General features: G+C 64.6%; 4 protein-coding genes across 4 annotated transcripts; 2 read left to right on the top strand and 2 right to left on the bottom strand.

The window, feature by feature from the left end:
* Positions 1 to 3,011: 3,011 nt before the first annotated feature.
* MNEG_4989 (hypothetical protein) lies at positions 3,012 to 3,212 on the bottom strand (the record flags this gene model as incomplete). Its single annotated transcript, XM_014046539.1, has 1 exon — positions 3,012 to 3,212. A coding segment is annotated over one exon (201 nt), but the record flags the coding sequence as incomplete, so codon positions are not given.
* Positions 3,213 to 3,369: 157 nt separating this feature from the next.
* MNEG_4988 (hypothetical protein) lies at positions 3,370 to 7,084 on the top strand (the record flags this gene model as incomplete). Its single annotated transcript, XM_014046538.1, has 6 exons — positions 3,370 to 3,416; positions 4,672 to 4,859; positions 5,088 to 5,219; positions 5,899 to 6,008; positions 6,425 to 6,591; positions 7,060 to 7,084. 6 exons carry the CDS (start codon positions 3,370 to 3,372, stop codon positions 7,082 to 7,084), a joined length of 669 nt encoding a protein of 222 aa, XP_013901992.1.
* Positions 7,085 to 7,742: 658 nt separating this feature from the next.
* MNEG_4987 (hypothetical protein) lies at positions 7,743 to 11,209 on the bottom strand (the record flags this gene model as incomplete). Its single annotated transcript, XM_014046537.1, has 3 exons — positions 7,743 to 8,774; positions 9,065 to 10,249; positions 11,192 to 11,209. 3 exons carry the CDS (start codon positions 11,207 to 11,209, stop codon positions 7,743 to 7,745), a joined length of 2,235 nt encoding a protein of 744 aa, XP_013901991.1.
* A 309-nt stretch (positions 11,210 to 11,518) lies between these two features.
* On the top strand, positions 11,519 to 11,767 carry MNEG_4986 (hypothetical protein; the record flags this gene model as incomplete). The annotated part of the gene is made up of 1 exon (XM_014046536.1): positions 11,519 to 11,767. One exon carries the CDS (start codon positions 11,519 to 11,521, stop codon positions 11,765 to 11,767), a length of 249 nt encoding a protein of 82 aa, XP_013901990.1.
* Between the last annotated feature and the right edge of the window lie 140 nt (positions 11,768 to 11,907).

The raw sequence follows: 11,907 nt of genomic DNA, 5'->3' as shown, positions 1-11,907 counted from the left end.
GTGCTGTGGGGTGTGGCCGCGCGGCAGGGGCGGCAGGGTCGCAGAGCGCGGGCACGCGGCGGGCGGGGGCGTGGGGCAGGGCGGTGTTGATGGGTTGTCGACTCAGAGGGGCCCCAGGTCTTCTGGGTTGGAGGTGGCTACGTGCACGTGACGGCGCGACTGCATCGAGCTGTGAACAGTGGACCGAAGACCCTGCAATCCTTGCAACATTCAGCCCCAGAATAAGGCTTGGCAACAAAAAGCGAGGGCAGGAGGCGCAAGCAACCGGGGCCCACCTGCAGCAGGATCCAACGCCGCCGACACCGCCCGTCACCAGCAGATCCTGGCAGAACTGCCACTCCCCGTCACCCGGCCCGTAACTCGGTGACGCCAGCAGTGACGCGCACCACTCGCGCCGCGCGCCGCACGGCAGCGTCTCCCGCTCGTACCGCCCGTCCAGCAAGATCAGATCTATGCCGTCCGAGGCAAGATCTGACTGCACTTTGGACGATCTGGACGATCTGGAGGATCTGGGGCCCAAGACGGAGGCGGAGGCGGAGGCTGGGCCGGAGGGGAGGGTGTAGTGCGTTTGCAGTCCGGTGACGGCGCCGCGGCGGGGGCTGGACTGGGGGGCTCCGAGGGCGTCCAGGTATAAATTCTGACTCATGTCGGTTGATGTCGGTTGATGACACAGCGCCCAGCCGTGGAGGTGGGAGGGGCGGTGAGGAGCGGTTTTTGTGGTGGGCAAGGCCATGGAGAGGTTGAAGTTTCAGACCTACGCGGCGGCGGGCAGGAGGCGCACTAGCTGGTCGCAGACGCGGACGCCTCGACTTCCCAGCCTTTGCAATAGCGCTGCAGGGACGCTTGGCTAACCTGACGCGCGCGCGTGTGCGGTGGTGCGGAGCGGGGTCAAGACAGCTCGCAGGATGACATTGCATGCTGCAAGGGCCCCCGTCAGCTCAGCCCAACAAAGCCCACCTTGATTTCAAGCTTCACAGGGTTCCGGCCATCGCCATTATTCCAACCTGCCGGCACGCATCAACGGATGCGTTCGCAGCTTAGGTGTCAGGGTTTAAGGGCAATGCGTCGCTTGGAGCGCGGCGCACGGCTCGGGGCGCCCCACTCAGCAAGAAACAAGGTTAAGACGCCTCTACGTTCGCCGCTCTGGAATCAATGCTGACACTGCGACCTTGATCCCTATCATACGTCCTACGCACACATGCAGGGGCCGGTGCTGGACTGGCACCTCGCTGGGGCTGGCCAGTCACCCCTGGAGGGCTGGCTGGCACGCAGCGGTTCTGGCCTGGCGCAGCCCATGACATGCAAAACTTTTTTGTTAAGCAGAACAGACAACAATCTTGTGAGCCGGCCGGCACCAACGCAGCAGGCCTGGAAGATGAATTTGTTTTCAGAGCCAAACACCAAAAGGGACTTTGCAGCTGAGCCACCCACCAAAGTCGTGGTCGTCCCAAACCCCAAATATGGGGCGTGGGCACTGCCGCGCGTCCGAGCCGTCTGGCGGGTGACCCGAAGAGTGACTGGGTGACCCGGTGACGTCGTCGTTTGGCGGCGGGCACATGAAGTTGATAAAAGCACGGTACTCCGGGCTCGCCAGCTGCGGAGTGATGATTTTGAGGGACGCGTTTGGTGTTGCGATGTGCTTGGTGCCTAAATGAGCAGAGGTGGAACGCTGATTTAGGTGCAAGAGGAGCGGGCTGTGGTCGCAACGACACAGGGTATCAGGGGGACCTCGGGTGGCAATCGGCATGATGCAGGGTCGTTTGAAGGTGGCAAAACATTGGCTGCTGCCTGTGCTGAAGACGCCCTGCCGAAGGCACGCCCACTGAAGGGGCCATCGCGGCCCACCAACCCACTCCAGTTGGTGTGTGGTTGCATGTGTGTGTATGCATGTTTGCACATGTGTGTGTGTGTGTGTGTGTGTATGTGCGCGTGTGTGTATGTGGGTGTGTACTTGCGTGCGTATGTATTTGATCACGGAGGCTGAGGGCTCACCCTTCCCCCTAGTACAAGCACACATCGATGCCCTTGCCTTGAAAACTCACGCGTGCACACACACACACACACACACACACACTCACACACACACTCACACATGCACGCGCGCTACCTGGTGCTCGACCCTCGCGCGCGCGTGCACCACGTCCCCCGCAAAGCACTGGAAGGGCGGCCGGCGCATGAAGGTGGCGCTGCAGTTGCACTCTGGGAACCCGGGGACGGCCGCGCAGTCGACCTGCCATCATTGGGGGGGGGTGGGGGCGGGGGCGACGAGCCCCTGCGTATCATCAGTGGCGTCCACACAACACACCAAACTGGGGGATGGCGACTCAGCACATGCAAAAAGGCGAAATGAGCGCATTCGACCGAGATACATGCATGCATTTGCACCTGTTGCACACCCTGCTGTGGACTTTCCCCTTGTCGCTGCACCCAGGGAGAGCGTCATTCAAAGCGCAACCCTCATCCCTCGCATCCCCAGTGCGTCTCAGTGTCGAATTGAAAAAGTTTAACAACCCGCCGCAAGGACAGATTAGCTTTTTAACGCCCAGATCAGCCCAGATCACCCCAAGAGATCACCAGGGGCTCGTCCATGTACACCATGTCCCCCAGCCACACCCATGCGTCAGGGTTCGCGGGGATGACCCCCTCTGTCCACACCCGCTGGGGCCTGGGGGCGATGGATTTGGTTCGTTTGTGGGGGTCAACTAGGTTGATGGGGAGGTGAAAGATGAAAATCGTTGGGAGGGGGTCGCAGGTGGGGGTGGCGCCACTCAGGCGCACTGCGCACGTGCACATTGCTGACCGGGCCACATGCGCTGACGCGGCGCCGAGACCGCGCAACATGCGTGCGTTTGTTGCACGCATCAAGCGCCAGGGTTCGCAGCAGGGGCGCCGGCCGTCGCGCGCCTGAGGTCGTAGGCGGTGCAGGAGCCGAAAGCTATTCGTTCGATAGGGCCCCATCCGCCCGCTGCCTCCTCAGCTGCCGCCTCGGAAATCCGATGTTTGTTCGCAACCGCCAGGCTGAGCGCGGCGATCGAGAGCACCGAGGAGATTGCTACAGCAGAGGCGAGCCACAGCAGCTGCAGGCGCGTGCGGCGGCGGCGCGACGCGGCGGCGGGCGCGGCAATTCCAAAGTCGTTCTCGGCGTCGAGCGCCCCGCTGCTCGCGCCGCGAGGCGCGAGGGGGCTGCTCTCGTCGACCCTGAAGGCCTGCATATCCACGAACGGAAGCAACCCGCCGTGCGCCGCGCCTTCTGATCGCTGGTTCGGGTGTCGCCCGGCTGGCGAGCCACTTGGTCAGCTGCTGCGCAATCGGGCGTCACCCAGGGCGGTGCGCTCGCATGCGCTGGAAGGCCCGTCGAGGCTGGCAGTCATGATCGCGGCCCCATATTTCAAGGTACCGACTGCCGTGGTGCACAGGTATGTCGAGTGGGGGAAGCGCGCAAGTTTGATCAGGTTGATCTGCGGTGCCGTGGTTTCTTTAAGGAGTAACGCAGTAATCAAGCATGAAGGTAATACGCTCGGCCGATTGGCGCTTCCATCAGCCGGCCATCCGTGAGACGCGCAGCCGTGGCGTTGCGTCACCAGCACGACTCCCTATCGGATCCGCCTCGCCGCTTTTCCCAACCGCAGCAGTACAGCAACAGTTTCTGTGCAAGATGTTGAAAAATGAAATCAAGGGAGCAACATCCAGGCATGCGGCTCAAATGGTGTGCGCGGTTGTCCGTGTGAAGCGTTGTTCGCCCACACAAGGCTGGCTCAGACTGGACGTCTGCAGCCCAGGGCCCGTGCGTCCCTGCATGCCCGTTTCTACCCCTGTGAGCCGCTCCCTCTTCCCAGATACATTCATGTATTTAACTATTAATATATTGTAGCCCGACAGCATCGTTTGACAGGCCGCTGGCCTCGTGCCCCGCTGCGGAGCGAGCCAGGGCACCAGGGGACAGGGGAGGGCGCCGCTGCGCACGGCTTCACTCCCGCCCACAGGCCCCTCGCACAAGGCGCAGCCGCCGCACGGTGCAGCGGCGCTTCGCTGATACCGCCATTGATGAGGGCTTGTGGATAGGGGAGGGGGGTGCAGGGCCGCTGCCGACGCATAGCTGGCGGGGGACACTAACGCGCAGAGAGAACAGGGCCCAGCGCTCTGGTGATGTAGGGGTGTGTGCGCAGCGACATCTGCATGAGGTGGCTGAGCCTAGAATCAAAGATGATGCAAGATGTCCCGTTGAACAAAACCTTTGAATGCTTGCACGCGGTTGTTGAATCAGAATGCAACGGTCGGCTGCCGCTCCAATCATTGACCAATGATGCATCCTCGCAGCGCCTGACGCGCAAGTCAGAGCGCTGATACGCTCAGGCCTATCAATCAGACAGACGCGTTTCTGTAACCCGTGATCATCTCCATGTTGTTATGAGGCGCGTCTGGCGCCAGTCACTACTTTCGTGACCAGTTCATCAAGCTGGGTGACACGCCACCCGTGTCCGTGTTACTCATTATTTCTATTTGATTAAATCAAGGTTTTTGACAGTAAGTTGTTGGCATAAATACAGGCAAGGTGTGGCAAAGCTTGAAAGAGACCAGTGCGCCTGATCAACCCGACTCGAGGAATCCGAAGGTGCAGTTGTGACGAAAATATCAGGTGATTGATCTTTGACACATCCACCGCCTGCACAGCCCCTCGGGCCGCGCGCAGCAGCGCTCGGCACTTGGCGCCTCGCGCGACGCCAACACGACTCAGCGTCAACGCCCCGCGGCGCCTCGAAACGCGCAGTGGCGCTGGCAGCACAGCCACATGGCGGCGGAGGATGATTACAAGCCTGAGTATGTGGAGCTGAAGCTCATGGGGCACGTCGCCCAGAAGGGTGGGTGCGCAGCTGGACCCTTATGCACCGCTGCCTCACCCGGCGGCACCTCCTGCCTCGGTTTGGCCCCCCTCCCCCGCGGCCCACCTGCCGCTAGGCACTCGACTATGTCCATACCACTTTATGCACCCCACACGCAAGCTGCACGATCGCCGCCACCACCACCACCACCACCGCCGCCGCCACCACCGCCATCCCCGCGCCATCACCGCCGCCTCCGCCCGCCAGGCTTCCAGGCGGGATCTCTGATCGGCCTGGCGGCCGTCGTGCCCATCATGGCGCTGCGCCGCAGGGCGCTAGACGCGGCCCTAGTCACCACCGGCGCCGGCTACGGCGCCCTGGGCGGCCTCGCGTTGACGGGTGGGCGTCGCAGGGGATGGAGTATGGGCGCGAGCGCGCGTGCGTGTCGACCGTTTGTTCGCGTCGGCGGCGTGGGGCGGGCAGCTGAGGGGGGAGGTGCAGAGCATGGAGGGATTCCTTGACGAGGGGGGCAGGTGTGGGAACGAGTGCGTCTGGGAAGGAATTTGAGAGGCGTGCGAGTCGGGTGGCGTCAGGGGGGGTGTGGGTTGGTCGAGTGCGCCCCAGCCACCGCTCCAAATGGCCGCCGCGAGCGTTGGAAGGACGGGGGCGCTGAGCTGTATGGGCTGGCGCCATCCCTGTGCAAAAAAGGCGCGTTTGGGGCAAGGATGCCCGCTGCTCTTCCTTGAAAGGGGCAGCCAGGTCCCGAGCCGCGCGCCACACTTCATGCGGGCGCCGCGCCGCGCGACGCCGGCCTCATCCCAGCCCCCATCCCACTCGGCACGTGCGCAGCACTGCAGGCTGGCGTCACACCGCCCCAGCCTCCTGCCCCTCCACCCGTGGCGTGCGTACGACAGCTGCTGATTGTCGCGAAGCCCGCTGCCCTTTGCGGCAACGAGGAAGCGGGTCCGCATCCGGGCCACACCCTTCCTTGCCATTATCTGTCTACCCTCCGCACGCACGCGCGCGCACGCACACACACACACACACATACACACACACACACACACACGCCGCGCAGTGGTGCTGGGTCTGGCCAAGCGCGCCAACATTGACAGAAAGGGCGTCGAGGACAGGGTTTACCGGCTGTCACACAACGAGGGCCAAAACAGGACCGACTCGTTCTGCGCGGTGAGTGGGTGACCGGGTGACTGGGTGACCGGGTGACTGGGTGATTGGTGAGCGAGTGCGCGGGTGTGTATGATCGCGTGCTGCATTTTCTCAACGCCTGCCCCTCCAGCAGCAGGCGGATGCCCCGTCAGCCCTTTTCCAGAGTGCGCCCCAGCCAGCCGCAGCGCCTGCACGCGGCCTGCCGCACTGGCCGCAAGGCTCCCCCGGCGCTATCCACACACTCCCCCACACAAACGCGCACAACATTGACAAATGTTCCTTCTCGGTGTCAACTGTACCAATTCTCACCTCATGTAGACCCCTGAACAAAAACTGCGACATGCCGGCCTGCTGACAAACCACTCCCTTGCGCTCACAGATCCACATACCTTCATCAGCACACGCAATACTCAACCCCCCAAAAACGCAACCGCCAGGTCGGCTCTACCCTCGGCCTTGCGGCCGCCGCCTACCTGCTTCGCCAGTCCAACGCGCCCCGGCCTCCGCCCGCGCTGAACCTGGTCGGCGGCGCCGCGGTTGGCTGCACCCTGGGCCTGCTGGCGCACCTCGCGTCGCGGCCGGCCGAGCAGGCGACGCCAAACAAGTGAGTGTATGTCGAGGGCGCGCGCGGCCAGCACGGGGTTTCGGATTTAGGTTCAGGGTTTTGGGTTTAGGGTTTTGCGGTTGGGTTTTATGGCACTGAGTCCTCCTGGCGAGGGCGGCGGCCTGCGCAGCGGATTTGCAGGCTTTCGCTGCGTTTTGCACCTCTGGGGTGTGCTGGGCGTGCAACACTCCCACCAAGCGCATGCCCCATGCGTTCGCCAACACGCCACCGTCTGCTGTGTACAAGACTGGCTTGACCGCGGCCCGCGCCACGCCCAGCTTCCTCCTAAAGTAGTGGATTCAAACCCCAGGGGAGCTCCAGAAGCGGGCAACTGCACAACGCTCTCACAATCACCCCCATGTCTATTATTCAACCCCACTCTACATGATGATCCGTATTATGTTCCGTACTATCCTATCCCTGTTTGACCTCATTTCATCCTATTTTATCCTGCACCCTGCCTCACAGGATGCTTCACGAGGCCAAGTATTGATGTGACCACGTTCCCCAAGCTCGCTCCGCCGCCGCCCGTGCACTGGGCCGATCTGCGACATCGCCAGGCTCTCACTCTAGCAGTCCATGAATAAAGCGGGGCCGTCAGCGCCCCGGTGTGCGGCCACGCGCCTTCTCAAGTGCTTGTGCGCCGCCGACGCCCCCTCCCTTCCGCGCCACGCCGCCTGCCCCCCGCACACCCATCCCCATCTGCCCATTGCCCCTGTGGGTCCATCCTTGGGTCCTTCACACGGAACCCTGAGCGCCTTGAAAACCCTCAGAGCTTACACCTGGCTACAAGATGAGCCGCGCGCCCCGCTCGCCTCATGGAATGTTGTGAAACACTACACGATTGGATGGCCGCTGCACACCAGCAAAAAAAGGATGTGCACCGGTTGCGTGCGCGGGTGTTGACGTGCGTGGCTGCCGCCACCACACGGGTGCTGCGGTTGCGCCGTAACAGTGCTGGCTGATGCAGCAACAGACTGTTGTAAATGTACAAAAAAGAGAGGGTACAAAATCTCTGCAGCGAGGAAGTGCAGACGTCAGTGCAGGAGCTTCTTCACAACCATGTGACGAGGAGAAAACATCAATTTGACCTCGCATCCGGGCGGCGGCAGCTGCAACGGGCTGTGCGCCGCGCGGCCTAAGGCGGCTCGTCAACACGCGGCCCCCAACAGACTGCGGCAGCCCTCGCCCGTACCGCCGGCTTGCCGGTCCGCTGCCGGCGCCTCTGCGGGCACATTGGCCTCGCTGCCGCCGCCGCTGCTGCGGTCGCCGCCGCGCCCAGCCCTTTCACGGGCCGCCGCCGCATCTGCTGACGCGCGCAGCGCAGCCAGGGCCGCCCATGTCACCGCGGCAAGCTGCAGCTCCTCCGCCACCCAGCCGTCCTCCACACCGCTGCTGATGTCAGCATCGTCCACGATGACGTCACCGACGCCCTGCGGGAAGCTGCCGGCCGGCCAAAGGACGGCAGCACGTGCCTCCGCCAGCTCAGAGAAGTACGACACCAGCGCCGGCCGCGGCGCCACCCGCAGCCGCGGTAGCGCCCACGCCGCGCGCAGCAGCTGCCGCCCCGTCAGCGCCGAGCCGCCGCTGCCGCCGCCGCTGGGCTCGCCGCCGCCAGAGGCGGCGCGGCAGAGCTGCAGTGTGAGACCATCAGACAGGTCCTGGGTCGGCAGGGCAAACAGCCGCACCAGCGCCCACGCCAGCCGCACGAGATCCCCCTGCGGCAGCTGCCTCAGCGCGCCCCGCGCCTCCGCCGCGTCGACGAGCGCGCGCCGCAGCGGGACGCCCGCCGGCAGCCGCAGGCGCGCGGCCGCCCACAGCGCCTTGACGAGCGCGCGCGGCTCCATTTCTGCGGCGCGCCCCTCGGCCTGCGACGCCCAGGCGGCCGCAAAATCTTCACAGAGCGGCGCCTCTGCCATTGCCAGCGCCGCCATCACATCCGCGAGCCCCTGCGGGCTGAAGCCGCCGGCCTCGAGCTGCGGCAAGGCAGCTATCTGGAACGCGGCCCACCACTCATCCCCCGGCCGCACTCGGAGCCGCGCGAGGCCCTTTGCTGTGGCGGTGAGCTCCTGGGCCGAGGCGGAGGGCAGCAGCTGCAGGGAAGCTGCCAGGAAGGCGTCCGTCCAGTCGGCCACGGGGCAGACGCGGAGGGCGCCGAGCGACAAAATCACAACTGACAAGTCCTGAGGAGAGGGTTGTTTGTATTGAGACATTGTTGGAGATGCAGATCGTCTGAGGCGAGTTCAGGGCATTTTCGCGGTCAGTGGGTGCCGGATCAAAATTGGAGAGCAGTGCGAGTGCTTTGGATGCGCGCGGGGCGCCGCAGCGGGACCCATGCATGGGCTTGAGGGTGGCGGTGGCGTGCGAAGAGGCACAGGCGCCAGTGCCACTGAGAACTGGGGGAGGGGACGCATGCAAAAACGGAAAGGACACGGGCGTGCCAAACGAGCAGCCTCCGCCTGTGCCCGCCCACCTGCATGCTGCACCCATCCAGCCGCGGCCGCAGCGCCCGCAGGCACCCGCCGAGCCACGCGTCCGGCGGCCGCCGCCGCAGCCGCGCGCACGCGTGCAACGCCATCGAGACGTGCCGCGGCTCCCACGCCGCCAGCCCGCGCGAGGACCGGGCCAGCTGCTCGTCGACCCATCCAGCCGGAGCCGGCGGCGCAGCGCGCGCCATCGCGGCGGTCACGGCCGCGCCGCCGGCGTCGCGGGTCGAGCCGGGCAGCAGGCCCGCCGCGGCGGCGGACGCTGCGCGCGCGGCGAGATTGTGCTGCACGCCTAGCGCCCACATGAAGTTCGCGAGCTCCTGGGGCTTCACGCCATCGCCGCCAAAACCGCTGTAACCGCTGCGCGCCCCCTGACGCTGCATCAGCAGGCAAAGAGAAGCGGTCAGCTCCTGCGGCGGCGCGATGCCCATCACTGCCATCGCCCACATCGCGTTTGCCGCGTCCTGCGCGCGCCCGGCGCCGCCGGCGCCGTCGCCGGCCGCCGTCGCGCGGTGCAGCGCGGACAGCAGCTGCCGCTGCAGCCGCGGCGGCGGCGGGAGGCGGAGGGTCGCCAGCGCCCAAAGCACCTCGGACACGTCGCGAGCACTGGCAGCGCTGAGCACCTCCTGGATTCGTGCCTGCCACGCCGCCGAAAACTCGGGCTCCGGCGCGAGCTGGAGCTTTGCAATTGCCCACACCGCATTGCTCAGCTGCCTGGGCCCACACGCCGGCAGCTGCTGCTGCAGCTTCTCGAGCAGCTGCTGCACGAACGGCCGCCAGTTGGCGGGGCGGCGTGCGCGTGCGGGCGCGCCGGCGGCGGCGGCGGGCAAAGTGGGTGGGCTGCGCAGGCCGCCGCCGTCGCTACCGCTGCCGCTGCTGCTGCCAATTATGACGCTGCTGCCGCTCGAGCGGCCCTCGCCGCCCGCGCCGCCGCCGCCGCCGCCGTCGATGTGGGCGAGTTGGACGAGCGCCGCACACAGATGGATGTGGTTGCAGTGGCGCGAGTAGCGCGCGACCAGCACAGCCACGTCGTGCCAGCTCCTGGCGCGCTTGATCCAGGCGGTCAAGCCGGGGGGGTCGATCCGTTCGTAGACGCCGCGACGAGAGGACGCGTCGCGGGCGCCAGGGGCGCGGCCACGGAAACAGATGGGCGCGCCGTACGCGGCGTGCGGCTGACGCGTGTGGTGGAGCTCTGCAGGGTGCTGGTCGTGGGAGACCTGCTGCTGCTGCTGCTGCGCCTGCTGCTGCTGCTGATGATGATGATGATGATGATGCAGCTGCGGGTTGGCCACGCCGGCCGGCGCGCAGCGCGGCGCCAGTAAAGCGCGTCCCGGCCACTGGCGCCGCTGCTGCACTAGGAACCCCGGGGCCGCCCCGTGATGCCGGCTTGGAGCTTGCGCGGCTATGGGCCCTCTTTCAGCGTTCCTGAATAACCCACTCGCTCCCGCGTGGTGTGATGGGTGCGCCATTGTCTCTCGACGCCAGCATATCTGTCCTGCACCTTGCCGCCCGCGAAATCGGTCGGATACAAACTATACACGACTCGAACGAACACACTCCATCAACTGTCACCTTCACACTCGAGATCGGCAAACTTCCCGGTATTCGTCCCGGCAACTCCGTCTGCTTCCGCACGACTCGTTCACGCCTGAGACGCTCGCGTACGAACTAGGTGGATTGCATCTTCCTACCTCAGCTGCGGCGCGGCCAAGAGCCTTGCCTACTGGTGCACGGTCGAATGCGGGATCACAGTCAAGCGTTTGCAGCACGCCGACCAGATTGCGAATGCAGCTTGCACGCCATGCCGTGTGCTAGAGCATTCATGTGAAAATTTCCAAGCGGATAGCGCACTGCAGCAATTGGCTGGGCAAACGGCAGCCCAGCAAGGAGGAGAGGAGGAGGTTGACCAACCTTGCACAACAGGCATGCAGTGCGCAGTGGGGCGGCCGCAACCCTGACGACCGTGTGCCGCAGAGCCCTGCACCCTGAATTAAATGCATTAGCACTTTGGTTCAATGAATGTGTCCACTGTAGGCGGCAGGCGCAAAACCAGTCGGGCTGGAGGGCATCTGTTCCACCTGCTTACACGCAACAACATGGGCAGGTGAAGCCACCCACTCGAAGTTGATCATCGATTTAAGAATCAAGGTAGAACTGACATGCATCAAGGTGCAGGCCCATGCATCGCTTGTGGAGGAGGGGCTCACCCATGAGTCGGCAGAGATTATGTCAACGTTCCCTTGGGTTCCATTTCGATAGACGTTTCATCTAGAGCATGCAGTCGTGCTCGGCCCTTCACTATGCTATTATACTTTGGCACCCTCTTCTACTGACCAGAAGCACCCCAGTGAAAGCCTGCAGCAGCGACTCGTTTCCACGAAGCGGCGCCGCGCCCACAGCGACAACCCCGTGCAGCAGCGGAGCGCAGCAGATCGGGCAGCATGGCCGAGAGCGTCAAGAGAAGCGTCAGCTTCAGCTCCAACTATCCGTTCCCGTGCCTGCTGTGGCCTGAGGATGAGGAGCCGGGAGGGCCAGCGGACGATGACGCACGGTCAGCAGCCGAGCCAGAAGATGAGGGCGAGCAATTCGAGCTTGACGAGTTCTTCGACGTCGCTAGGGAGCGCTCCAGCGCTTCCATACGGCCCAAGCCAGCAGTGGCGGCCAACGGGCAACCGCTGGTGCGACCATGATGGCGTCACCTGATGGCCAGGCACCCGTTAGTGCGCCGTGCCGCAAGGCCGTTGCAAGGAATTCTTTGAAAGTCTCCACAGCAGCGCCGTCGTGCCTAGTATTGAAGTGCAAAGGCCCCTCGCCACCCGCCCTGAAGCAC

The sequence above is a fragment of the Monoraphidium neglectum genome, assembly GCF_000611645.1.
Source record: "Monoraphidium neglectum strain SAG 48.87 unplaced genomic scaffold scaffold00721, whole genome shotgun sequence".
NCBI lineage: Eukaryota > Viridiplantae > Chlorophyta > Chlorophyceae > Sphaeropleales > Selenastraceae > Monoraphidium > Monoraphidium neglectum.
This window is presented reverse-complemented; position numbering and strand designations above follow the sequence as displayed.